Consider the following 27,310-nt stretch of genomic DNA (forward strand, 5'->3'; position numbering starts at 1 on the left):
AACAGTACAACCGAAGCCCTAAGATAGGTTTCTTACAGGTTGGCCTACTCACAGCTTGAGAGTCTGAGCAAACTTTTCATATGTTGCAGTATCAGAGAGAAAGTATTTTACCACTTCTTTTCAGATTTTATCTTTTAGTGACTTCAGCCTGTCCTTTCTTTTAAAATACATGTTTACAGTCTGTGCTGCCCTCCAGGTTAAACATACTACTTATAAGCTGCTGCAGACAGTGACAAGTTTCAAATTCAGCTTATTTGTGTTGTAGTCATGACACCATCTATTTTTTTGTTGTTGTTGGAAACACAATGCTTGCTTTTGTGGTTGGGTTTGTTTTTGTGTTTTTTTAATCTTTCTGGAATTTCAGAATAGGCAAAAAATTTGTGTTAGAATGTCACAATTTTTTTCTGGGTCTTGGTTCTTGAATGTTTACTCTGCTGTAGACAGTGGTAAATTAAGAAGAAATGTTTTCCACAGTTGCCTGTTAGTGAAAACAGCCATGAAAAAAGGAAAGTTTCATCGAAACATTCACATTGTTCAGTGTAACGAATATAATGCAACTCGATCTGAGTTTTAATAAGAAGCTCTTCCTCCACATCAGCTACCAAGCCTGATTAATTGTTAGCATTTCTCTTCTTCTTTCACATTGTCAATTAGCTTTCCTTTGGTGTGTTCTCCATGCTCAGTACTAAACCAAGCTTTAAACTGGGCCAGTTGTATTTCACATAAGAGTGAATCATCTTTGTTTTTCTATGAATAACTTAGTAAAATAGCAAAATCAAAGGCTTGTTGAGATCTCAAGGTCAGTTTGAGACTTCATAGCTGTATGTGATGATTCAGCTTAGATTGTTTTGGTGAGCATCCTAGTGAATCTGAGGTTAAAAATTCCAAGATGATAAGATGGTCCTTGTTTTTAAAGTACGTTTCCCTGTGACTGTTTAAACTTTTGTTTCATAAGTAGTGACCAATCATGCTGTAGCTATTGTAGGAAAATAGTTAAAGGCAAGAGCATTTGAAACCACACTCTGTGCTTGTCATAATCCTGCTTCTTTTAGATCTGAGATGGCAGTTGAAAAAAATGTTTGGTTGGTTTGCTTTGGTGATGGGGTTTGGTTTTTTTGGATTTTTTTTTTTTTAACATAAGCATTTTTTTTAGGGATTTCTTTTTGTATGCTTTCAAAGAAAACAACAACTTCTGCTGAGAGATGTATATTCACAGCTGTAGGAGGGTGCTTGCATAGTTAAATTCAGTTGGGCTGCAGTTAACCTCAAAAGTGATGAACCAGACATGCTCATGGAACACTTCCACAGCTTAGTGTCTAATGATTGATCAATAGTTGTATTTATGTGAAACCTAAAAGCGCGGGTTTATTTGGCATCTCTGTAGAGTGAAAGATCATTATGTTATTCTACAATTCTCCATCTTATCAGGATGATCCGATCACATTGTTTAAGTCCTTGTGGAAAGCAGGCTGTCTTGCTGAAGTGAATGTGTTTGTGGGTTTTCTCCTGTTTTGCTGTTGCATATGGTTTCAGGAAAAAGTAATTTTCCTTTTTTTATCTTGCTGTTCCTATGCTTGTGAGACATCTTAGGTGTAGGCTGTGAAGTCAGAATGAGAAGTGGTCTGCGCTCCACTTGTTTGGTTGGCATGAATGTACCTTACAATTAAGATGACTTTTGTAGAGAACCCTTCACGACTGTTCAGGATTTAAGTGCTTAGTACCAATGGCTTCTGTCCATTTGTGTGTAAATTATTTCAGTTAGCAATGTTTTATAAAAGTGTATGATTGTTACAGAGACCTAAATATAAAATACAGGAACACAAGGTGTCGTGAAGAAAAGGATTCTTTTTCTTCACATTTGCCTTCTTCAGAAAGCAGTCTCTTACAGTAAGCTTTAGCCAAAGTAATTGTTTATATGTCCAAGATGTATACCCAACCTAAAAGAACATTGAATGGCCACACACTGATAATGGTACCACAGCCATAATGATTTCTGAGGTATGGGTTGTTGCATGTAATGGAGTTTTAGTGAGGTCACAATGAATCAGGTTTGTGACTTCAGAGCAGCCTTTGCGTTGTTCACTGTGACCCTGCTGATGTGCTGGGAGGAGGCAGAACAATTATCCTGGTTTTTGTTTAAACACTTCTAGAATTCACAAAAGCAGCAGAATTTTAATCAAAGCAGAAAATGATGTCCAAACTTAATATGTATTTCAAGTGATCAGACATGAGGAGTTCTGCTGAGTTGCAGAACCATATATGATTGTGATATGTTGAATAATACGACAGAACTTTACTTCACCTCTGATGAAAGCACTTGTGTAGAGCATCAGTGTTCATGTAGATGAACATACAGAGTTACTGGATAGCCCATGGCAGTCTTTTGTAAAAGCAGATAATGATAATATTACTGGTGACAAAGTCTAATTGCTTTTGTATTATAAAGTAAAGTAGTGCATGATAACTTTTAAAATCTTAAGCAGACACAGAATTAGGCAAGGTTGTTAGAGAGTTGTCTTTCATTAGACAGATGTGGTTGAAGAAAATAGATAAGATTTGGACAGTAGCAGGGCTTGCTGGAAAGGCTCTTGCCTAAGGTGAAACTTGTGGTAAAACCTGTAGTGCCTCTGCTCTGCTTCTGTAAGGAGGCCCACACCTCATCATGGTGCAGTAAAACACACACCTCCTTGTAAGCAGAGGCTCAGCCTTAGTCACTGGGGTAGAGTACTATTTTAACCTCTCCTGGAAGGTTTCCTCCTGGAATCCTCCCTTCCCACTGTTGGTTCTTATCTTTTTCATCTTAACTCAATGCTCAAGGAGAAAGTAATAGAAAAATAAAGTAAAACATCTTTTACTTGTCTTCAAGCAGCCTTTTTTTTCAGAAAGGAAAAGGCCATTTATTTTTAATCTTAAGGTTGTCACCTAGATAATTTCTTTTATTTAGTCCCTCAAAAATGTGACCAATTTCATTTTAAATCTGGTGCGAGTCTATAACTTGCCATCGCATCAGTTTTATCCTTACGTATCCAAAATCTAACTTTCCAAGATTACAATTGACTGTTGATTAATTTGCTGGCCATTAGATTCCTGCAATTTGTTATAATCTCACATTCTGGCTTCCCCCCTCACCCCTTGGTTTCTCCCCCATTTTGCTTACTAATGTGCTTTTGTGCTGGATTTTGGCATACTCATTGCCAGCTTCCTTATGGTTCTCAATCTTTCTGGGACCTTTTCCAGTTTTGCTCATTTAATGACATAAGCAAACACAATACAAAGCTTTATAAAAGCCATGTAGTTGTAGCACCTGTTTATCCTTCAAGTAAATCTCTTATGTGTGAATTCTAAGGAGCATTTTAATGTGGGAATAATCTGAATTGTAAAGCTAAAGGGAGTGGGAAAATTCTTTGCTGTTGGTGGACTGGGAAGACCTGTTTCTGTGTTGGGGGCTCTTTCAAATATTAGCAAAAATGATTATTACTACTTGAAATATTCATCAGTTAGACCATATTTTCCTCTTTTTGCCCTTTCCTTCCCTCCACCCTGGTAAAGTTACTGGGCTGGACTTTCTTCTCTCAAATAACAGCAGAGAGTAACCAAAGCTTCATAGTGATTACTGAGACAGGACATACAATTTTATCATGTTTTCCTGGAGATTCTCTCCCTACGCTCAGATATGTGAGGAATTTTTAATGGATGAGAGCTGCAGAGCTGGAGAAGGGGAGGGTAGGGTGTACTGCAGGCTGTGTTGCAGCAGTGTAAATTACCTGTGCTTAAACAATAAATATCTGAAATTCCTTTTGAGAGTGCATGCTTGGCTTCAGTCATATGTAAGTATCTTTCTACTTCTTAGATGTTTGTCTTCACTTAAAATAAGTAGAGGCACAGCTCAGAAATTCAGAGAATCTTATGTGTTAACAGGAGTCTTGTTTTTGCCATGGAAATTACTTTAGTCTGTGAAATGCTGCATTAGCTCTTAGAGGGGATATGGTTGTTTTCCACAAATGGATTACATGTATAATGTATTTACTCATATCTCATTCCAGATAATATTGATTTGAGGTAATAGAATTCTTTAAAGCATTTGGGGTTTTATTTAGTAATTTTTTCCAACAGTAATCTGATTTTCATCCCCCTGCCATTATAGTAAGGACAGTCTACTGGTGGTTAAAAAAAAATCAAAGAATGTTGGAGGACTAAAATAGTGTTTTTTCCTCAAGATCAGACTCACAAAGGAATAGCATTTTTAATCATTCAGTGCAAGGAAATGGATACAGAAAATATTAATAATACTGTTCTGATCAGTCTTTATCAGACATACCTATGTGTAATAGCTTTTCAAGCTTGTTTTTCTTAATTTGATATTAAATGAAAAAGTCTGGCTGCTTTTTAGACTTTCTTCCGGTAATAGTCATAAGATGCACATGAACAAAGAAAATTTATGAAAGCCTTCCACAGTGTAACTCTTGCTCCATCTACTGAAGAGTCCAGTGAAATCTTATCCTCAAGCCTGGTATGCGCAGTGAGGGTTGAGCTAATATAGATTCTGGAATTAGTCAGTGGAAGACATTATTATTATCAGAGAATGTATGCCTCCAGCAGTGTTTGTAGTCCGGGTAAGGGAAATCTTATTCCACAGACTGTGCAAAGTAGACTGATTAAATTGCATTTAAAGGTCCTTTTTAAGAAAGATGTTCTTGCTCGTCCAGTGATTGCTGAAGTATAGTGTTCATATAAAAGTCAAGTTTGATGTTTCCTAAATACTACAAGATAACATTATTATTGCTGCTGCTATTATTACTGTTGTTATTATTAGATTTTTGTGTGACCTTTTGTAAAACTTTGTATTTTGGTATTGTGTACAAGCCTCTTCTGTTACTCATTAAATTAATTTCCTAGTGGTGTGTAACATTACATTTCAATAGAATTATTTTCAAGTGAGAGGTGTCAAGCCTTCTGGAGTGATGTAGAATAGACAAAGTGGACTCCTCTATCCGTTTGTTTTCATTACATTCAGAAAATAATTTCTCACTGAAGAAGCTGAATTAAATACAGCACTTGAGTGTTAGATTGGAGTTATGATCAAGTGAAGTGTCAGTGGTGCATCAGTCATTTTCCTAATATGGTCTTGATTTAATTGAAGATTAAACTCAACAAGTGACAGAGGAAAAGAAGAAAGCAGACTGGGGACTGTGGACTGTCAAGTTTATTGCCTGGGGTTATACACACACGCATATGTGTGTGTGCGTATGTGTGTGTGTGTGTGTGTGTGTGTATGTGTGCGTATATATATATTGAAGTTATGTATACCTCCAGATGTCTTCCTACCCTTTCTTCAAAACTATGCCTGATTTCAGGTCACCTGTTGGGTCATAGGACAGCAGTAGAAAATGAGTAGATTCTTTAACTGTTGGTTGAAAGAGAAAAATATTTAACACAATAGTTGTCATCCCCAGAGGTTGGGAGCATTCTAGTTAGTTTGGTAAATTTAAAGAAAAAGAGTTCCCAGCAAGCCTGTGATAATTCAGGGATTGCAATGCTGCATGAAGGGATATGTGGTCATCTCTTCTACCATCATGTGGCTTTTCTCATCTTTTAAGAGGCAAGGAGCATTTTAGCACTGTGAGTGGGAAAAGGACCTTTGGCACATTGGTGGTGGAAGACAGAACAAAACATTGTTTGAGCTCATCCTAAGACCTGAAAAAATTCAGTTGTGTCCATTTGAAAACTGCTTAGAGGTGATTTTCCTTTAAGGTTTGGAGACAAATTCCCGGTTTCCAGTAGGGAGGTTGGTATGATCCCTGTCACCTGTGACATTGCCTTCAGGTCCCCATGACTTCCTCTACTTTTATGACTTTCCCTTCCTTGGGACTGAATCAAATTAGTTCCTGTTTTAATATGAGACAGCATCTGATTTGGTAAGGCACTTCAGCTGGGGATTTCTAGGCATGCTGCTCTAGTATTATCCAAACTGTTCCGTTGTCCAACTCAGGACAGAATTGAGAGTTGCCCCTGCTAATGGTGGGCTGAAGGCTGCTGTTGCTGCTACTGGTTATTTGGTGTCTCACCATCTAAATGAAGGAGTCTGAAATGCCTAGTTTTTACAGCCTGCAGTCTGGGCTCCTGTGTAAAGCCCATAGCTGGGGATCTGGGGTTCCTCACCCACAGATTGTAAAGGACTGTAGAGAAGGTCATACATCTTTTTTCTTGCTGTTGGATTGGCTGCTTATTTTAATGACTGTATTAATTTTGAATACATACTAGATTTGTTCAAACCTCTAATCACAGATTATCTGGCTTGTTTTATTAAGATTTACCTATATATATGTGTACATTATTTCTTCCACATTTTCCTAACTGGTTGTTTTAATGGTCTTGGTAAATGCAGTATCAGCTGGTTTTAATATTTTCTTTGCATCCTGTGATTTTTTTTTCTTTTACTTCCTTAGCCAAATTATGTTACATAGTCTATTAAATTTGTTTTGTTCATTCTTTTCCTTGTACTTGGTTTTTACATCTCAGTTACACTCATGTGTGATTTCTATCCATGGTTTGAATTCAGCACATTGACATCTATGTGCTGTATGTGTGTGGTTATCAGTATTCATTATCTACTGTATCACTGCCTTCTAGTGTAAAACAGCTAAAGAAATATGTTCTTTTTTTCTAGCTCTTTTACGTACTTCGCAAAATTTTTGAGGAATATTGCTGCTGTTTGCTTTTTTCCATATATCAATTTAGCTTCCTAGTTGCATGTATTTCTGGAATGCTACATTGCTGTAGTTTGTGATCATGAATAATTGAAGCCCAAAGGTTAAAACAGGGTGGTTACGCAAGGGGCTCTGTGGATATTGTAGTCTGAGCTCTGTGAGAAACGCCGTCTTTGATCATAAGATGATAGGTCCAAGCACCAGATGCTGTTTGGTCAGCATAAAGTTAAGCATAAATCTGTGCAAGGCTGGGAATATATTTGCTAAGTTGAAATGTGGTATAGCATTATCCAGAGAAAGGCAGATAATTACTGCCACTCAACTGAGGACATTTTATTTGATCTGTTAATTAACACTTGTAAGTGAAAAACAAGGTAGAGAGCACTCAGCAGAAGACACTGTTCATTTTGGTGGTCTGAGTTCACCATGTCCCAACCAGTTGACTTGGATACATTCATAATCTTGCTCTGCTGTGAAACATAGTTGGTCTTCTGAAAGCATAAACTAAGTTTAGTGGTGTCCTTATAACTTTATCTGCATCTCCCACCAACAGGTCATGCTCTGTTAGCCTGTTCTCAGGAGACAAAACATATGCTGCTTGGGTGCAGGGTTGCTGTCCATGCCAGCTAAGGTGTTTCCTCCTCTTAGGAAGGTATTCTGGTTTTCCGATGTGAAAGTATGTGTTGCTCCTCAGACTCAACCTTGTGTTTATGAAGAAAACAAGTCTGCTGAATGCTGGGTCTAATGAGATTCTGGCTTAAATATGAAAACTGCATGTCCTTGACTGATGAGGTCCATTAGACCCTCTGCAGCTCCCTCTTCTGAGGCAAAATGTGTTACTGACACCAGAAGTCCTTGGCTGCAGAGTGATGGACCAGCACATATTATCAGGCCTTGGAGATGGAGAAACTAAACTGGTATGCTCTAGTGTAAGAGGCCGTGAAAGTGCTCTTCAGGTCAGGAAGGATTTCCTGCCCATTCCTTGAATGGTCTGTGAAAGGGCTTGAGATAGGCCTTGTTACTGTATTGTATGAAGTGAATTGTTAAGATGAGTCTCTGTATCCTTTGGATTAGACTTCCAAGATCCCTAAAAGGACAACATCAAGAGAATACGGGACAATCATGCTGACCATTGGGTAATGGCATTTGAAACAGAGCTTGATGTGATCCTTGAACATTCCAGAGTCCTGCATTGCCTGAGACAGTTTCTTTTCTAGGACAAGTGTGCATCAATTAGTATGTACTGCTATCAGGTTAGATATTTTAATTGGTCATCGCTTCACTTTTGAGAAGCTGTCTTTACTTCAGAAAGTTAATAAGACCTTGAGGTAAGATAGTCTTCAAAATGAGATGACGATCTGTCTTGATGAATTCATCATTGGATCTACTGAATGAATGCAGTAATGGGTATATGAAGACTTCAGAAATACCGCCCAGCTTGCTGAAGGAGGAACTTTCTCTTTTGTGTAGCAAAATGTTGGGGTGCTGCTTTGCCACTCATGTCATCCCTAAAGGAGAGCTTCCTGAGCTCACATCGTGTGCTCTTTTGAGGGTGAACAACATGAGTAAGCAAGCCTTGTTTATGTGATTGTTTTTGTTGATTTGGGGCTTCTTGTGGTTTGGGGGATTGTTGTTGTGTTGTTTTTGGTTCTTTTCTGCATCCTTGTTTTTATCTTGTTGTGGAATGAGAATAAGTATCTCCTAGCTAAAGTTTCACTACTGGTGTCAGTTTGCCTTTGGATTATCAGGAAAAGTAGTGTGATCAATTTTCTTTTCCATGTTCCTGTCCTGATAGTGCAGTTCCATGAGAGTTTAACATAGAGCTGATGTGATCCTGTCTTCCCAGTGCTGGGTATTGCCTTTTGTCCTTGTGCCTGTGCTGCTGCTGGGGAGGTGTCAGGGGGTGCCTGTGCTCGGAGCTGGAGGTGACCCTGGCAGTAGAGTTGCAAGGGTTTCTCTGGGTCAGCTCCCTGTGCTGTCCATGTGTCCTGCTGCCCCAGCAGTAGTGAGGTTGTAGGTGTGTGTGTGGGCATGGGAGCAGTTTTTGATCAGCTTCAGTAGCCATTGTGCCAAGTGCAGACTCATCCAGAGTAGGTATGCAGTGGGTAAGGAAAAAATGCTCATTTCATAAACTTAGAGAGGAAGAATGAGTTGCAATTCAGAGCCTGGTCCCAATTAGCTGCTGTATCCTTTCCTTCTGTAGGAAAACCTCAGATGACCTAGAAGAGTGCTTGTTTGATCGTGAGTGTCAGACATGCTTCACACTCTAATCTGGTCGCTCTTTTGTGAGTAAACCTTGCCTCTTGCTGCTTTTTCCTCATCTGGAGGCAAGCCTCAGGTTTCAGGATTGCAGTCTCTAGACTGTAGAAACAGCCCTTTCCTCTCAGTTTTGAAGTTGGATATTAAAGCATTTTCTACTTCTTGAGCCTTGCAAATGCTTGAGGAGCTCCATGTGCTTGACATGATCCTGAACTGTAGGTTGTTTCCTGTCTCCCTTTTTTTACCTTTCATCAGGCCGATTGAAAAATGACCTGGCTGCATCATTTATAAGTGCAATAAAAACTCCTCTCTGTTTCCTTAGCCGGAAGTTTCGCTTTCTGGGTGTGTTCCTGTTCTTGTTTAGTTGGTTCAATTAACAGCCAGCATCTGTATTTAGCGTTTTTTTTTGTTTCACAGGGGATTTTTGAGCAAACTGTGGGTGCTGTGGCATTCAGAATCAGTAGTGCCCTGCAGCTGCCTGTGCCTCAAAGTGCTGGCAGGATGTCCTGGGAGGGATGGGAATGCTTACTGGGAGCTCTGTGCTGGCAGGTTTGAAGATCTCATTAAATAAGTCTAAAAAGGTTGGTGTGGTTAAACTGTTCACCTCCTGAGGAAAGAGCAGTGGCTGACAAGAAATGTTGAAAGAGCTCTTGTCTGTGAAGGGCTGTGTTTAGATGTGTCCAGGAGGCTGCAGGAATAGTTTTGTTCCTTCCTTCCTTCCCATAAGTGCTTTCCTTCAAGAAAACAGTTTTGTGTTAGGTTTCATGGGTGAGGGACATTTGACATTTTATTTTGACAAGACAGAAAATGTTTTACTCTTTTGCTTGATGGGGCAGATGGTAGTTTTTAGTACTGCACCAAATAACAAAAATGAGTAAACAAGAGGATTTTACAAAAACTTTATCCTTTTTTTAACCTCTCATGTTGGTTCCACCTGTGGTTTACTGCGGAAGCTTTTAGCTGGCTTGTGTCAGTTTTCATGGGGCTACAGGGTGGGCTCCATTTTGTCCTAGCAATTAATGGAAATTATATGGGCAGACTGTCCTGAATTAGCCCTGGAAAATCTTGTTTGTGTGTTTGGGATGAGTCAGGAAGGAAAGTGCCAGGTTGAAATAACTGTGCCAATTCTGAGTGAAATGGAACAAAGGCAGGAAGGTCCTGTTCTGCTGCACCTGTATGCCTGGCCAGGCTAAGGGCTTCAGGCCCAGGGAGAGGAGGAAACATGTTAGGTGAGTTCAGGTTACAAGACCTGATTTCATGCTATGGATGTATTAGTTTTTCTGTAATGCTTTGGCTATTATCTTGGGGATGAACCTGCACATTGCTAAGGATTTTTTATCTGTCAAATAAAAGGGATCTGTAATTCCATGTGATAATGAACTCCACCCTTCCATATGATGTTACTGCAGTGTTTATTAAAAAAGGGAATGAGCATACTGTATCATGCACAGGATTAATACAGGTTGGTGTAGCCACATGAAAATGAGAATTATTCAAAGATCCTTTAGTATGAACTTCTGAAACTCCTATTAGGTGTGTCTTGTTCTGCACTGTTTTCTTTCCTAGATTGCTTCAAGTACAGAGCTGTAAACATTGCATCCTGTGTAGCTTGAGATGACAAAAACAATTTTGTCTCAAAGTTGGCACTTATTTCCCTATGTCTCACATATGTTGAGCACTTAAAAGACAAACAACAAAACCCAAAACAAAAAAAAAAAAGCAAAACTTCCATGGGATTTAGATACCATAGTAACAAGCACAGATTAAGATTTACTCAATGCTCAGCATAAATTTACCTGTCACCCCTGTACATGTCTGCTTTTGGGAAGGGAACACTATTTGTCTATTGGCATTGGGAGATGATTTTATTTCAGCTTGTAGTAGAAATGTTCTCCTGTTATCACTGAAGTTGTTTTTGTGAGATAAACAATATTACAACTGAGACAAATAAGGAAGAGATACAAAAATAAAATGAGGAAGTTATTTTGTTTATTTTGTGTCTTATTGCTGTATAGTTTGGCATTATTAAAGAAGTTTTTTATAAAATACTTTTCAGAGTTGCATCATCAGTTAATGAAATATTTGTGTATGCTTGACTCAGGCCAGCTTTCTTCAAATTGTTTTATCTTATAGCTGATGGACTCAAGCTATTCTAGAAGATCATTGGCATTTTTACATACTATGCAAGTGATCTAAAGAGAAGGATGCACAAGTTTGATTGTTTTCTTTTTGCACTTTTGGAAAGTGTGCATGAGCAGGCACAGGGGATGGGTACATTCTACATTTTGTCACAGTTTTGTCTGATTCTCTTCTTTGTCTGCATTGCACTGATCTTGGTATCTGATATAAAAACTGTAACTACTTCTTTCCTCACTCTGCCATTGTTGCTTTGGTTTTTCTAAGCTTAGTCCTGCATACTATCCCCTCCTTGAGTGGGGAGGTTTGGTTGCTTTGCATTTTGTTGGTTTTTTTAATAGGAAAGTTTTTATCATGCATTTACAATCTAATATGCATTTAATTGCTGTTAAGAAATTATGAAAAAAAATCATGTGTACATACATTCAGTCTTTTAAATTGGCCCTTCCAAAGCACTTCTTCACTTGTCTAAGAAAAATTAGGTAGTGCTCTATTAGAGCAGAGGTGCTTTAGGAACTGTAGTATGATGTGGTAGATACGTGTGGCAGGAGTAAGATGTGGTTTTGTGCAAAGGTAAGGCTTACCTGGAAGAGGAGGGAATCCCCTTCTTCTGCCCCTAAGTGGGGGATCAGGTTCTATAATTGTGTGCAGTTTGCATCATACCTGTACCACCTGCATGCTCTTGGCATGTGATGCAGCACGAGCTCCTCTGAACATCTCTCATGGTTTCTACTTTGAGCTTCACCAAGAGCTTTCAAAGAATTGGACTCTTTCTGTTCAGTTCGATGCTTCAGCAAAAATCTTTCTTGAGTTGGCTTGCTTAGAAGCTCCTAGGTCCTTAGGACTAGTGACAGAGAGCAACATGACAGTAGCTGAGCATCCAGGACAGTATTTCACACCTCTCTCCCCTTTCTTTTCCCGGCATTGTATTTTAAGAAACATTTAATTTTATGTGTTTATTTCTGGAGACTTAATTTTATACTGACATAAACTGAATATATCAAGAGTCATGTTTGTGTTGTACTAGCAAAGGAATATTTCTCCCTATAATATACATCTATTAAGAGCAAAACTGTTGCAAATCAGCTATTTAGAAGACTGTCTTCTCAGCCCTTCAGATACTCTCTGTCTGGGCTAGCTATTTTGAAAAATATTTGCATATTTGAAAAATATGACAGCTGTTATAAATGCTCGTGTGTGTGGCACATGCTTGGAAATGGTAGGAGTTACGAATATAAAAATTGGCTGCAAGATACTTATGTCCAGGATAGTATAGAAAATACTGAGTGAGAAAAGTGTGATTATTTTCCTTTTGTAGAACTGCATGTGCAGACTTTGCTTGCATGGGCTGCCTCTACCAAGGAACTTGCCTTGTGATAAATCAAGATGGGGAAACTCAGGACTAAGAGGCTTGTTTAATCAAGTGAAGTGTGTTTGTAGGCAGATTGATGTGTGGAAATTACCCTCTTACTATGAAAGACTATCAAGGCCTGCAGTGTTTGATTGAGAAAGGCTTTGTGGGTTGGTGACTGGAATGGTTTGGGGGAATCCTTAAGACCAAGCTGTAGGAGCACTTAATACAGGTGATGTTGTGAGTTTGATTACAGTGTATAATCCCTGAGAGTACTACTCCAGTGGCTGGGAAGTGGCTAAAGGATGCTGAATTTGTAAAGTAGTGAAACTCACACATTGTACCTACTTGGTGGGGTTAGTTCTTCTGCACTTTCTTAAAGCTGGTGTGGCCATCGGGTCATCTTGCTTTGGCAAAGTTACCTTGGGTAAATAAAGAAAATTATAGCTTTGACAAGCAATGGATCACATTAACTCTCTTGTGGTCTTACTGCCCTTGGCTTTCTGTAACAACTCTGGTGGAATGTCAGAAGCAGACCTAGTATGGAGCAATAAATGTTAATCAAGCTCTCTTCTGTTGCAATTTAAAATGGAATGTTAGAAATACTTTTTTGAGATTCCTGAGAATGTGGATTTTGTTTTGCACGAGTTTTCTTCTTTTGAAGTACCTGACTAATGTGCAAAATACCTAAATACTCTAGTAAACTGTTTCAGCTCTAAGTTTGTTACTGCTTCACCCTAAGAAATATCTAATTTTCTGTTTATTTCTAGAGACTTGATTTTACACTGACATGAATTGAATATATTGAATCACGTTTATGATGTACTAGTTAAGGTAGTGTTTCCACTACATTTATATATACATATATATATATATACACACACATACATATATATATATATATATGTATGTATGTATATGTATATCCTGTGTGGGAAATGCAGCTTGTTGACTGGAATTGTTTTTGGATGACAGTGAACTTCAAGGAGAGTGTTGGTTTTTACAGCCCCTTTGTTTCCAGCACCCTGAAAAATTACTCAGAATTTAGAGATTGCTGTACTGAAATAGCACTTTAAATGGCCACATAGTAGCTGATGCATAATGAATGAATGTATTGTAATGGACCAAAAGGATCTGAAAACTATGTAGCCTGGCCTTCTAGACGGTGTGGCTGTTGCATACTTCTGTGAAATTCAGCTTTAGTATTCTTTGGAAATAATCTCTGAGACACTGTTATTTGACCTTGATTTTAATTTTTTTCAACTTCTTAATCTTCTGCTTCAATTTCACTGAATGCTGATTTCTAGAAGTTGGTAAGTTTATACTTTAAATTCCTCCTTACCTTCTAACAATAGCAAGCTGTTTATGTGCAGAAAAGAGGCCTGTTGCAAGAATAATTTGAATTTCATTCAGTGCTGTTCAAATTCAGAAATTGTATATATTTAGTTATGTATGGCTCACAAACCAAGAAATTTTACCTTCTTTATGTATGATTTCTGTCATCCTTGGGCATAGCTGGAGAGAATAGTTGGTTGACTCTGACAAGAATCTGTTTGAGAAGGAATAGTTAGGAACCATCCAGAGTGGCTTTGTTTTTCTGTCACAAAAAGACCAAAATCCAGAATCATCATGACCACCATGAACCTTGTTACTCTTTTCCTCTTCAGGTTTGGTACTGTTATACTGTCTTTTTTTAAATAATGATTTCCCTGCTCAGTCTGCATTGAAATAAGCTATTCTGTGAAGGCATCTTCCTCTTTGCCCATGGCATTGCTTGAGTCTATCCAGCTGTTTATCAAAGAGTTCCCTTCAGGTATCTGCTGGGAGTAGTCTAATGCTGTGAAGTGTATGAATGGCAACTGATATTAGGATTGCTAATTCTTCTGGTAGGCATTGTATTTCCTGTAGTGAAGATCTAATTCAGTGAGTAAAGAGGCTCAAAGACTTCAAAAAATGGTTTTGTAGCACAGTGCTGTAGCCCTGGGTGGGTTCTAAGTACAGCTGAAGTATTCATTGTTAACACCACACGGATACTGATTTTGCAGGGTGTATTTTTAGGAGAGACTTTTGTTTGGGCTGTGGTTTATCACATGTGGGGCTGGTGTCCAGTGCTGAAGGAACATTTCAAAGCCTTTTTTGTCTGGAGCTGCCCTTCTGATTTTCTTTTTCAAAGTCCACAGAAAATATTTTAATGATGTTCTTCTAAAGAATAAATATTATTACTAGCGTGTTATTTCACAGCTGAATAAATTTGTCTGATATACAGAATCTAAACATGCCTGGCTTGCTTGGTTCTCCAGTAATTTGGAAAACAATTTAGCAGTGGGAGTACAGTAGTATTTTGCAGAAGGACTCATGCAAAGAAAAGACAAACAAACTTATATTTAGGGCTGTTCTCTTGGCTGTAGTGAATAATTAATAATGCTGGAGGCGATGTAAGCAGGGTTGTGCTACATTGGGAAGAACATTCTGGTTGTGGTATACTCCCTTTTTTTTCCAGTTGTGTTGCAGCTGTTTGCTACTTTCCCCAATTCCACTACGGCTTATGTCTTGAAATAATCTTGCCCGGTTCAGTGGGACTGCCTGTAAGCCTGTGTTTACAGGAGGGGATTGACTTCAGTCTCCAACAAGTGCAAACTGAAGCTGGAAGTACTGCTTTAAATTCTGGTTGTGTATGAAAATAATTCCATAAGGAGTGATGGATGAGATCAGCACAGCCCACCATTAGGTTGGGTATTGGGAGAAGCAGTAAAATTCCAGCTACCCTCAGACTGCTTTCAGCTTGAGGTCAGGGATCTAGGAAGAGGCTTGTTAGTGCTCTGTACAAAGATACCCACTTTTTAATTGGGGTAATCAGTAATGGGAAAAAATTCAGGTGTCTGTTGGTGCTTTATGCTTAGCTGAGAGTAAGCATGCCTTTCTGCTACAAATCTAAAAACTGCTTTGGGAAGACATTCTTTCTACCTCCAGTATTTGCCAGCTTTCAAAGTCTGTAACTTAAAAGATTGGAAGCTAAGTTTTACCTGTTAGACATTTGTACCCATCTGCCACTCTTAGAAAGTATTTGAAATACTGAAACACTTAGCACTCCTTTGACATTTTTCCTTACTTTGGTTTCTCCTTGGAACAATTCCAAGCCCCATCTGTAATTTGCCCCTTATATACTTGGAAGTTAGAGTACAGAAGCAGATTTCAGTGACTAGCATTTAATGTGGGATGATGTGTTGGCATGCATTAAAAATAACTTCCTTTTAGTTCTTCAGACTTCTGAGATTTAAAATATTTCATGCGATCTCACAGAGTTTTAAAGAATAGTTATGTTTAAATAAAGATGTAGATAGTTAGGTACTTGAACAAGAACTTAAAAAGATGCAAACATGTTTGGGGAACAAAATTTACTAGAAAAAAATAATGTCATTTGACTGAAGAAAGTTAACAAAAAAGAGTGAACCCTTGTTTCCAAATATGCCAAGGTACAAATATATTTTGCACAGTGTATTTTTAAAAGACTAAATTTGATTATAATTAGACAAATTTATCTGCAACATAGAGCTATACTGTGTGGTTTGACATGTTTTAAAAAGTCTATAATGGATTCTAAATTACTGCCTAGGTATCTAGTTTTGCTTTTGGAGCTGGTAAAATCTTTCTGCAGGCTTTTTCATGAGACATATATTGAACTCTGCCCAGAGGCAGCATTTTCTCCTTAGGCTGCAATCCAGAGTTAACTGTTATATTGTAAAAGTTAAATAAATTACTCCCCTTTACATCCTTTTATAGTTGTGGTCTATTCTGTTTCAATTGTCTAAAATCCAAGTAGCTAAATCCCAACTATTTTGTCTGCCTTGCAGCACACCTCTGTGGATGGATACACTGAACCACACATCCAACCTATCAAGTCAAGTAGCAGACAAAACATCCCCCGATGTAGGAACTCCATCACATCCACAAATGAAGAGCATCCTCACATTGGAAATTATCGCTTACTGAAAACAATAGGAAAAGGAAATTTTGCCAAAGTGAAGCTGGCAAGGCATGTGCTTACTGGAAGAGAGGTAAACCTTGAAAAAAAAAAAGACTGACAATCTGATTTGTTTTCTTTGGCTATCTTTCTAATAACTATTTCTTCTAGAGGATGTTTCAGGATATAGAAGTTACCTGACATGCCTGAGTTTCCACCTATCCACCCACACGCTTTTTAAAATGTAGCTTCTTGGTGAAAGGATCAAAATGTTTGTTCTACATCAAACGCTATTTTGGGGCTGGGAAGGTGTCTTTTCATCCCCAAGCATTTCTAAAACTGAAGAGAAATGTATTGATAGGCAAATTTCATTGATATTGGTGATCTGTTAATAGATAAATCTGATGTTTGGAAGGCCTGGACAAGATAATGTTGTTCAGTCCAAACGCAGACAGATGTATAAAAGTGATTCCTTGGTGGCAAAGTTCCAAGCTCCTGCTGGTAAATCTTAATAGGTTTGAGAATTTTGCTTGATGAAATGTGTAGACGTAGACACACATGCATGTTTTAGAGGTGCATCTATGTTCTTGCTCACAGAGGTGCAGTATGTTTTTGTTCAAAACTTCTTCTGAGTTTAGTAATTTATAACTTTTTGTTTTTGTCCCAAGGTTGCTGTGAAAATAATAGATAAAACCCAGCTAAATCCTACTAGCCTGCAAAAGGTAAGAATAGACCATAACATCTGAAATTCTGTAAACAGTTGAATCATGATCCTTTATTTACTTGACAGAAATATTTTATTCCCTTATCTTGCTAAACAACATTTTTGTGTGTGACCTTGGGAGAGTGTAGTCTCCCTGCTATGATGTGCACATTCATTTGTCTAAGGGCAGTGACTCTATGTGGTTCCTGTGCTTTGTTGTTTTGTTCTTCCTTCCTCCTCTAGCTTTCCTCTTTGTCAACAGTAACATTTCTTTTCAGTTAGGTATACAGTTTGTCTACATGCTAAACCAAGATTTAATGCTGTAAAGGATGGTATTTGTCTTGGATGTTTTTCTTTAATGTACTAATTTTTTTTTGTGGGCTTAGTACCAACTTCTGTTGCTTTACTGTGCTTTTCTACATTTGTCTTCATAGTCTTTTGATTTCAATAAAATATTTGCTGAACTCAGGGGACCTGTGGCAATTAACTTTTTCTGCAAAGAATTGACAAAATGAGTGAATGTAATCAAAACAGTGTTCTTTATGGCTGTAGATAGAAATTCAGAAGTCTTTCATAGTCACTGTGATCAAGGTTTTATCAAAACCCTGGGGATTTTTGTTTGGTGTGGATTTTTACTATTTAACTCTGTGTATGTTTTGTTGTGGCTAAAGCACAGAAATGTTGTGTTGTCCTACTGAAGGATGTCCACTATAAAAATTTGAGGTATTTTTTGTTTACAAATACTAGATAGCTGTTGTCTGTAGCTGTAGAAATGAGAGAATGAGGCCAGGGACTTATTGCTGTTTTTATCTCTGGCTGCTGCTACAGTTTATTTTATTGTGTAACTTTGGTTATGGGGAGTTATAAACAGCTTTGCTTTAATTTCTTTTTTTCTTTTATCTGTTTTATACTTTATTTGCTTTAATGTCTCCTTTGTAGTACTTGAGTGTGAGTTCTTCTGGATTTTTTTTTTTAATTCAACCTGCTGTGCAGTCCATGCAGAAGCTTTGCTGTTAAAGTCCTATATCCTGTATTAAGCAAATCTCTTTCCTAATATTTGAGCTAAAGAAGTGAGACCCACAGAGGCAGTGTGAGACAGAGCATATTGTGGAAATCCTGTGCTGCTCACGTATCTTATTTCCTAGCTAGCTTGGTGTTCACATTTGAAGGGCCGGGTTTGTCTCATTGTTGAGCAATAAGAAGCTAAAATATGTTAAAACTTTCCAGAAAACTAAGCGAGAAAAGCTCAGCTTTGGGACAATAATTTTAATGTTAAATTGCATGTCATAGAAAAATACTCAATAATAATTGAATAAACCATTCCAAGTATAAATAAGACTTCAATAGCATACAAAAGATGCTGTTACAATGCACAAATAGTACATAAAATACTCATGCAATAGGACATTGCTGCTGTTATTTGGTTTTTTTGAGTGGGAAGCTGGCAACAAGACAAACAGTGTTAGGTACTGTTAGAAGCAGCTTGTAGCAGAACTAAGGATAGACATTTAAATTTAGTAATTTAAGTGGAATTTCATTCTTCAGTAACTTCTAGATATATTGATTCCATGCATCTTCTGCTCACACTGAAAAATTGGGTAATTTGTTGGTATTGTGTTTTCATTTGTAAAATACTGATTATGGTTTTCATAAAAATAATCTTTGTTTTGAGCTTTATATGTCTTTAGCTCTGACTGAGTGAATGAATGCTGATTGCCTGAAAGCTCTAAATAAACTTAAGCACAATTTTTCAGTCACTGAAGCAATTGTAAATACAAAGCAAATAAGGGTGAGAGGGTGGTTCATTAGCATGCTTAAGATAATTTTGGTTAGTGTTTTAGTGGGTCATTTGTGGATTGTTAGTAAATCCTGTTTTATTAAATCAGTTGCTCTTTTTTTCTTTCTGCACAGAACTATTACATTTTGGTTTTGAGTCTCTTTGTACTATTTAGTAGCGCTGCAATGTGAAGTTTTATGATTTTGTTTGTCATCAGCCTTATACTGTACAAAGGGCTGTTAAGTGGTTGGGTTGTTTTCTTCAAGAGGCAGTGTTGGGAATGGGAAGCAGTGATAGTAGTATTGTGTTGATAGGCACAGACACTTATCTAATGAAGATTTATAGAGGACAGTGGAGTATGTTACTGGCACAAAAACACCACTCCTGAGTTTGAACCCATCTAAATTTTCCTGGTTGAGAGCCTGGTCTCTAGAACTTCAAAGCTGATAAGTTTTGCAGTTCAGCAAAACTTTTAGATCATCAGTCACTACTGATTATTATTAATCAAACAAGACAAATTTCTGGTTGTCTTGGGTGTAGGGTCATTTATAAAACCATCCCCTTTCCATTCACCAAAGTATGAAGGATACTGAGTGCAAGTCAGTTTTGCTACAGTAATTGCTACTGACCTAATTAAGTGTAATGAGTCATTGTGTCTTCACATGCACCATTCTGTTTTGTAAACAGAAATATTTGAGCACATACTTCACTTGCTGGAAGTGCTACACAAGCTGGGTCTGTAGTTAGTCATGGGTATAAAAGCAAAGAGTGTTTCGTTTCTTCCTAGCTGCTCACCAGTGGTTTTCATGCTCTGTTGTATTGCACAGGGTACTTCAGAGTTATTTTAGTTTGTGTCATAGCCTAACATTTGATGGCTTAAGTTAGCTGACCTTGTGAATTTTTAATTTTGCTTTCTTGTCCATGCAGTGTGATAGCTTATGTTAATGTCTTAACTTACATGGTATTTCTCACTCCAGGACGTCTACCTCTTTAAATAGAAAACCAATGTTGAATTAAGGGTCCTGCCTTTCTATTTTGTTTCCAGTTTGTTCAGTATATGGTTACCACTGTATTCAGTGAGCATCTGTTTAGAGCAGAGTTGGCTTTATTGTTGACTTGCAGTCTTGATAGTAACTTGTACTGACTTAGCTTTTTCCATGGTCATACTGTAATTTGTTTCCAAATGTAAGTATTTTGGTTTTGTCATAACACAGATTTGTATCAAAATAGCTGGTCTATTTTTCATGTTTGCTAAATGAAAATTTTGTCTTCTACTTGCTTCACCAGGGGTGTTTCTGAAACAGCATTCTGTTACTCTTCTGCAAACTGCCAGTGGAGCAGAAGATGCTTTTTTTTTCATAAATAGGTTTAATTAGGAAATGGTTATTTCAGATATGCCCCTTCTAGGGGTCAGCAAGCTTTTTATTCTTTACACATGTTTGGAACCTCTAACTTAAATTCCTTCTGTTGTTGAGAAAAGCAGAACAGAAGTAGTGTGGAAGATTTGGAACAATTTCAATGTGTTACCTATTGAGAGCTGGGCTCCTTTTGCCACATCCCTTCTCAGTAACAGTTTAGAAAGTAGAGCAGCTTTCAAGCACATTTTTCAAAGACAAAGCCTTGGTTAACTGAATATTTTCAGTTTGCAGTAACTTAAAAAAGTAAATCTTAAACATAGGTATCAATCTGGCAGCAAGTAGAAATGTTATTAATGGTCTTTGCTTTCTAGAGTTTGTGCCTTGGAAAATTAAGCTGGAAGCACGGGAAACAGTTTTTCAAGTCTTGTTGCTTTTTCCTAACTACAAATTTTAGAAACAGAGTACAGCGCTGTCTGTCTCTTTCTATAAGTGATGTTTTTGAGCCTGCAGCACCTTTCCAACAAGGAGATGCTTGTTCAAGAGGTAGCCTTTTTTAAGAATGAAGAGTGGTCCTGTAAATATGTGGTAGGGTAGTGAGAGATAAGTCAGGGATATTAGTCACTTATACCTTCTGATAGAGAAGGACACTGCTGCTCAGGAAAATACAGGTGTGTCTGAATTCTGAAAATGCTATTTTTTGTGAGTAAAATAGATCATAATCCTGCAGCAGATTGCCTTGTCCTCAGAGAACAAACATCACTGTTCTGTCCAGATTTTTGTAAGTTTAACAAACTTGTCTTTGTAGGAAATAACTGTGGTCTTTTTGCTTAAATACCTCTATATGCAAAGAGGTGTATCCTGAGTGTTATTGAGGGGTGTAGTGGCTATTGTTTAAAGGTGTTTATATTTGTAAATGCATGACTTTTGGCATTGCAGGTGTTAATGGCCGGCATGCTTCTGCATTGGGAAAGCATGGGGGAGGAGATTTATCTCAAAGTAGTGCTTCATGTCATGCAGAGTTGCAATATAAAATCATGTCCTCAAATACTGTTAAGGCTTTTATTCAGAAATGCTTGTGAAACAGAATTCCTTGTTGCTGTAAAATCAATTTGAATCAATTTGAACCTAACCAATTAGAGTCTTGAACCAATTAGTAAACTTCTAAATCTTGTGAGAATATTAAATAGAATAATGCACATCTTTTTTTTTCCCAATTCCCATGTACTTTACATTAACTATAAAAATGTCAGGGTTGAAATTATTTTCTATAAAAGTCTCATTTTAATCCAGTTTATGAAGGTATAAAGGCTCACTGCTGTACCTCTTACACCAGCATTAAGTTATGATATATATGTCATAGACCAGTCTTAAGTTATGAAATATCTTTCCAATCTTTAGGAGAGGAACTGATTTTCCACCTACCTGCTTAGAAGCTCTTCTGATACTGTACCATCCATTGTTAGTTTTGTTAGCTTCTGATTAGTTTATGTTGATTTAGCTGAGAAATTTGTTCTTGTGCAACAAATTCCAGTACTCAGAAAAACAACAAATTCACAATGAACATCCTGGTGATGATTTTCCTTAACAATGGCTGATTTTATGAGGAAAAGAAATTTGCTGTAGTTAATTCTGGTGCATAACATTACGTACCCTTGTTTTGTGTTTTGGACATCAGCAAACTGTGTCTGTTCATATTTGCTCAGAGAAATGCTTTTATAGTCTTTGCTTCCCTCTGAAATTGTTTTAATAGCAGTTGTAAGGCAAATGCATAGTAACTAGTGTGAAATACTTACATAATGCAAGTATACATCTGTAATATTATTACTTGAGCTGTAACAATCGTACTGTATCAAAAGCCGAGTGTCAGTAAGATGTTGCTCTGTAGTCTTAACTTGTAGAATTAATGCAGAATTTTAGAAACATAAAATATCCTAAAGTGCTACTCTTTGGGGGGGCTGTTCAGTTTCTGCCTTGCATCACTGTACCCTTTTGCAATGGTTGTATCTGATCAAATGGGACTAATTTTGAAAGTCGATGGTGAGATGTCTCTGCAACATGAGAGGAACAAAACAGCAACAACACAATGTGTTGAGCCCAATTTCTCTCTAAGGAGGACTGTAAGATGTTTCTAAAGATGTTTCCAAAATGTCGAAGCATTACATTGAAGAGTGAGCATTTCTTCATTTATTTCAGCATCCTGCGTTAGTGCAGTAAGGGACCAAAGAGTATGCAGCACATTAAATAGGGACTGTGATGTTCAATTAAACAGTGCAAGCCAACCTGAAGTACACAGCACAAACTACGTAGGCATTTTTGATTTCTTTTCATTTGCCTTCTTTCATTTGAGCCCCTAGGTTAATCTTGATGCACCTCTAATTAATAAAGCCGTGAATGGTAGAAGTTTAAGATGAATAACCTCTTGTTTCTGTTTTTAAAAAAAAAAATCTGTGTGAAGTATATATACTGAGGGCTTTAAGTTTGTCCAGTTGTTTATAATTATGTGATTCTGTGTCATACAGCAGACTTTCAGTAAGGATAAATCTTCAGGACTAGGGGGGAGAGAGGGGACATCACTGCTGCTTGTGACCAGTGTAAAATTTGGTAGTTTTGGGAAAAGCAAACTTGCCTGCTTCCAGAGACAGTTAATGGTCCTGAATTGGCCTGCTTCATCTCTGTGGAGCAGCAGGACTTGGAGGATGTCAGAATTCCTGGTAGCTTGTTCCATTTGAACATCTAATGAAAGAGTGAATACTTGTGTGAATAATCTGTAGTGTTTGGTCAATGTGGAACTCCAGAAAGGGCTGTGCAACTTAGTGTGTCTGTTTGCATAATGCTTAAAAATTAGTCTGGTTTTGGTATGTAGTTATTTGTAGTCATTATTTTAATGCATATGATGTAGATGGTTTTCTGGAGTTCACTGCACTATATTTGTCTATATTTTATGTTAATGCTACTTTCTGTGGCCTTTTCTGTCTTTTTCTTGCCATTTAAAATTGCATATCTTGTGTGATTTTGCCCTAATAAACATATTCTGAGGAAATTGTCCTGCTTCCTTGACAGTTGTTCCGAGAAGTACGAATAATGAAGATTCTGAATCATCCCAATATTGGTAGGAGCCCTGCATTTCTGCAGACTTTTTTTCTATTATACTGTTTACATTTTACTCTATTTGGCTGTGTTTCAATGTACTGCTGTTAAGCTTTTTTTTTTTTAACTAATAGGGACAGTAAGAATCCAGTTAATGCTTCATTGTCTCCCCTCTTTATTGACTCTGCTTGCATCAAGAATTTTGCTCAGAGGAGGTCAACTGCTCAGTCCAGGAAAGCCTTAAAAAGAGTAGATGTGAACTCTCCAGTCTATCAAGTACCCCAATTCCCCTCTTCTGTTGAAATTGTTCTTGAGACCCAAAAGCATGCGTTTCTTAGGTGAGAGTAGCAGAACTCCATTAGTTCGGTCTAGGAAAGGCTCCTGCTGACTGATATTTCCAGAAAATTAGAATTACCAAGTATGTAATTTTCCCTTTCTGCTTTAGTTCTTTCACCTACCCCACAGCTTCAGGGCCCTACTTTGTGATGACAATTCTTCTGGCTGAGGAGGGCTGGACAGTCTTGTTCCAGAGACAGTTAATGGTCCTGAATTGGCCAGAGGGCTTGTTGCATACAAGGTATGGATGAGGTGTACAAGTTATTACATGCTAGGCACTCCCTTCTCATCCCTTGAATTGTTTGTTGCTTTTTCAGCATTCATAGCTTCTGCCGTTTTTTGTTTTCTTGGGCGTGGTGGTGGGGGTGTGTTTGTTTTAAAAGAGTGGTTATATTGCAATCTGAGCAAAGTCAGACTTAACATTTCTGGTATCCACTTGGTTTTTAGTTGGTTAGAATCTTGGATTTCTGACCGTGAGCAGTTTGCTAGCAAAGCAGGGGAGGTTTGTATGATCTTAAGTCTGTGTCAAACTAAACACTAATTTCAGCATGAACTTACTTGTACAGTGTGCATAAACTTCTGAGAAAATTGTGAATTAATATGCTTTATTATCAACTGTGATTTAGAAATTAATTTTTGGTCTTTTTCCCTCAAGAGAATGCTAACCTAAAGGATATACAGTTTCTGTATGATTTAGTGTTATCACTGGCCATAAATTATACTCATTCCATGAGTATAATTGTTTGTTTGTGCTGTGCTCTTACTTCTGGCTGCAATCTCTCTCTCATTCATTTTTCTTGCAGTAAAATTATTTGAAGTTATTGAGACTGAAAAGACGTTGTATTTGGTAATGGAATATGCCAGTGGGGGTAAGTGGATTCTGAAATGTGCGTTAAGGATAAACTGAAATGCCAGTTACATGCCTAAAAACACTTTAAGGATTTAATGGGTTTATTTCAATCTGGCCTTCAGAGCAGTCCCAGCAGACCTCTGAGGGCAGTATTTCTTGATTCTGTTAAGCAGCCTCTTATGTTTGTGCTCGAGGGTAGTTCCCATTCTGAGGTTCCTGCTGCAGTATCAGGAGACAATCTGGCACTGACTCTGGCAAAAACTCTTGACTCCTATTTATCCACTATATTTAGGCAAGCACTGGTGCCTCGTTTTATCATACAAATGTGTGCCAAAGCACTTGAAGAGGCAGATCCGGGGATGGGAATCAGTAACGCAGGAAGGGGAACCAGCAGGCTCATAGTGAGAGGGATAGTGAGTGCCTGCTTGAGAAGCTGCTTAGCATCTGAATGGGAAATGTTTGAATGTGGGAAGAGAATCCAGCACAGTGCCAGTGACCAGCTAGGAAAGGCTGCTGTGAGACAGTGCAAAGATGAGGATCTGAAAGGCATTTGAGCAGCTTTATTAGGGAAAGAATACGTGGGAATAAACAGAAATCATATAAATAGCGTTAAGTGAAGCCACTAGAGATATGCAAAACAAATCTGGTGCATAAGTTGCCTGATTCGCAATGTGTCTTATGCACATTATGACTATTTTTCATGACTGATTTTGTTTGTTTCACCGTGGTTAAGTTATTTTAAAAATTGAAGAAGTCCTAGTATGAAGGGTTCCATTTTTACTTCTTAGTTATTATTTGTCTGAATAAAATCCAATGCTAAAAGTCAGAAGGAATTTTTCTTGGTTGCTTCTATTTCTTTTCCCTTCAAAAAGTGGAGCACTGTGGGGTCTGTGTTATTTTCAAGCATGTTTTGATTGTGTGTGATAGTAAAAAAAATAAATACTGATCTTATGTCCTTGTCATGCTCAGGAGAAGTGTTTGACTACCTAGTTGCACATGGAAGAATGAAAGAAAAAGAGGCTCGTTCAAAATTCAGGCAGGTATGAAATTAGTGTGTCCATTCATTTTTTTTTGTTGTTGTTGTTTCTATTTATGTTGCTTTCAGATAGACATGAGCGTGACCAAACTTCTTTTACTTAACCAAAAATTGTTTTGATAATGTTTATTAAAGCTGCAGTGGGAAAAATTCCCAGAAGAGAAAAATGTTTGCTTCTTCTATACTGTCTAAAAATAGTAAAATTGTTTTACATTTTTTTAGTCAGTGTTCCTAAGAGTCACCTTTTTTCACTCACTTGAGGTTTAAATCCTTTTCTGAATATTTTAGAATTTTACAGCTGTTCTATCTAGAGATGTTGTTATGATGACATGTCATGTCACTGTTTTTTATGAAGGCTATTCTATAATAGGCTTTTGTATTCTTATTACACACTTTCTCGTCTTAATCCGTTTCTTACTCTGGTTTTAGTGATTGTTTTGGAAAAACTTTAATCAGATAAATATATCAAGTTTGGTATTTTTCAGAATTAAGTTATATAATTAATGTAAAGAACCTGCTCTTAACTTGCTGTTTCAGACTTCTTTGTTATATATGTGAAAGACGTGAAAATGTTGAATGCATTGTTCTGCTAGGGATGAATTGCAAAGATACGCAGTTGATATTTTAGAACATAAAATCTGAGCTGATGTATCTGGCTACTGTCTTGAAAGCTGGATTAATTTCTTTCAGTAGTTGTTGCTGTTGGGTGATTTGCATTTTAAAAATATGATTCTCCAGTTATCTTGAGTGGTATGCATAAAACTTCTTTTTACTAGGAAAATGAGCTGTTTATAGGGACTTTCTAGTTTTACTATTTAAGCTTTAATGAAAGAAACTTAGATGAATATTTTTTAAGGTAAACACTTTATTTATTAATTTCTTACATTCTAGTGGATCATATCAGGAAACAAAATTACTAAATTATATGCAAAAAATTATAGTGAAGTTGAAATAAAATATTTCACTGATCATCTTGGTGTTTCAGATTGTATCTGCTGTACAGTATTGTCATCAGAAATGCATAGTTCATCGTGATCTTAAGGTAGGTTGTTACTTCTTTTCTTTTTGCTGCCTATCATACAGACTTAATTTCATTCTATATATTACTCCTTGCCGCTGCCTGTGAATGCCTCAAACATGTGAATGAAGGAACTATTGCTTGTATTTCATGCTCAATTTCCTGAATCACAAAAATAATGTAGCTTGCCTCTTGGTACAGGGAAGAGACAAGAATAGAACGTGTGTTACTTTCATTCCAGTTTTGGCTTTAAGAAAAAGACATGCTCTCCAAAGAATTATACCTTCTGTCATGCTGGTATCTACACAGTGAAGCTGCAGAAGATCAGTTGATATCAGTCATCACTACTTAGTTAAAATATTTCCAGTTAATTGCAAGGATATATAAGACAGTCTTTCCTTAGTGATTTATAAGAAATACATTAAGTTTTTAATCTCTCTGAGTTTCTGTTTTATATTCTAGTGTTTAATTTGGGCAGGAAAATCAATTAAAGGTAAACAGAAATTGATTTTTTAAAAATCCTTTTTAGTAATGTATCTGTGTAAACCACCAGACCATATTAAGATTTCAGCAAATGCAGGTACAACCTAAGCCTTGCCTGAAGTTGTCCATGCTGAGTTTAGGTATCATGGGACTTGGACATCATCCTCACCCACTTAAAAACTGTCTTGTGCTGTTGCTTTGATTTGAACATTTACAAAGAAAACACTGGTGTTGGCTCTTTCTTACTA

The 27,310-nt window shown here is 37.3% G+C and overlaps 1 protein-coding gene across 9 annotated transcripts in view; it reads left to right on the top strand.

Annotated features, from left to right (window-relative positions):
- Window positions 1-27,310, top strand: part of MARK1 (microtubule affinity regulating kinase 1) — a 57,278-nt gene that overhangs the window by 6,139 nt on the left and 23,829 nt on the right. For 6 of the 9 annotated variants that reach the window (XR_005626767.1, XM_039702022.1, XM_039702020.1 and 3 more), the window contains exons 2-7: window positions 16,305-16,508; window positions 17,083-17,136; window positions 23,313-23,361; window positions 24,479-24,544; window positions 25,495-25,565; window positions 26,547-26,603. Coding sequence is in view for 7 of the 9 variants with exons in the window: in XM_039702022.1 (XP_039557956.1) it covers window positions 16,305-16,508; window positions 17,083-17,136; window positions 23,313-23,361; window positions 24,479-24,544; window positions 25,495-25,565; window positions 26,547-26,603 (501 nt within the window). In the remaining 2 variants the exon portion in view is untranslated. The other 3 variants (XR_005626768.1, XM_039702026.1, XM_039702024.1) reach the window with 3 other exon arrangements.

The sequence above is a fragment of the Passer montanus genome, unplaced genomic scaffold, assembly GCF_014805655.1.
Source record: "Passer montanus isolate IOZ18808 unplaced genomic scaffold, ASM1480565v1 scaffold153, whole genome shotgun sequence".
Taxonomy (NCBI): Eukaryota; Metazoa; Chordata; class Aves; order Passeriformes; family Passeridae; genus Passer; species Passer montanus.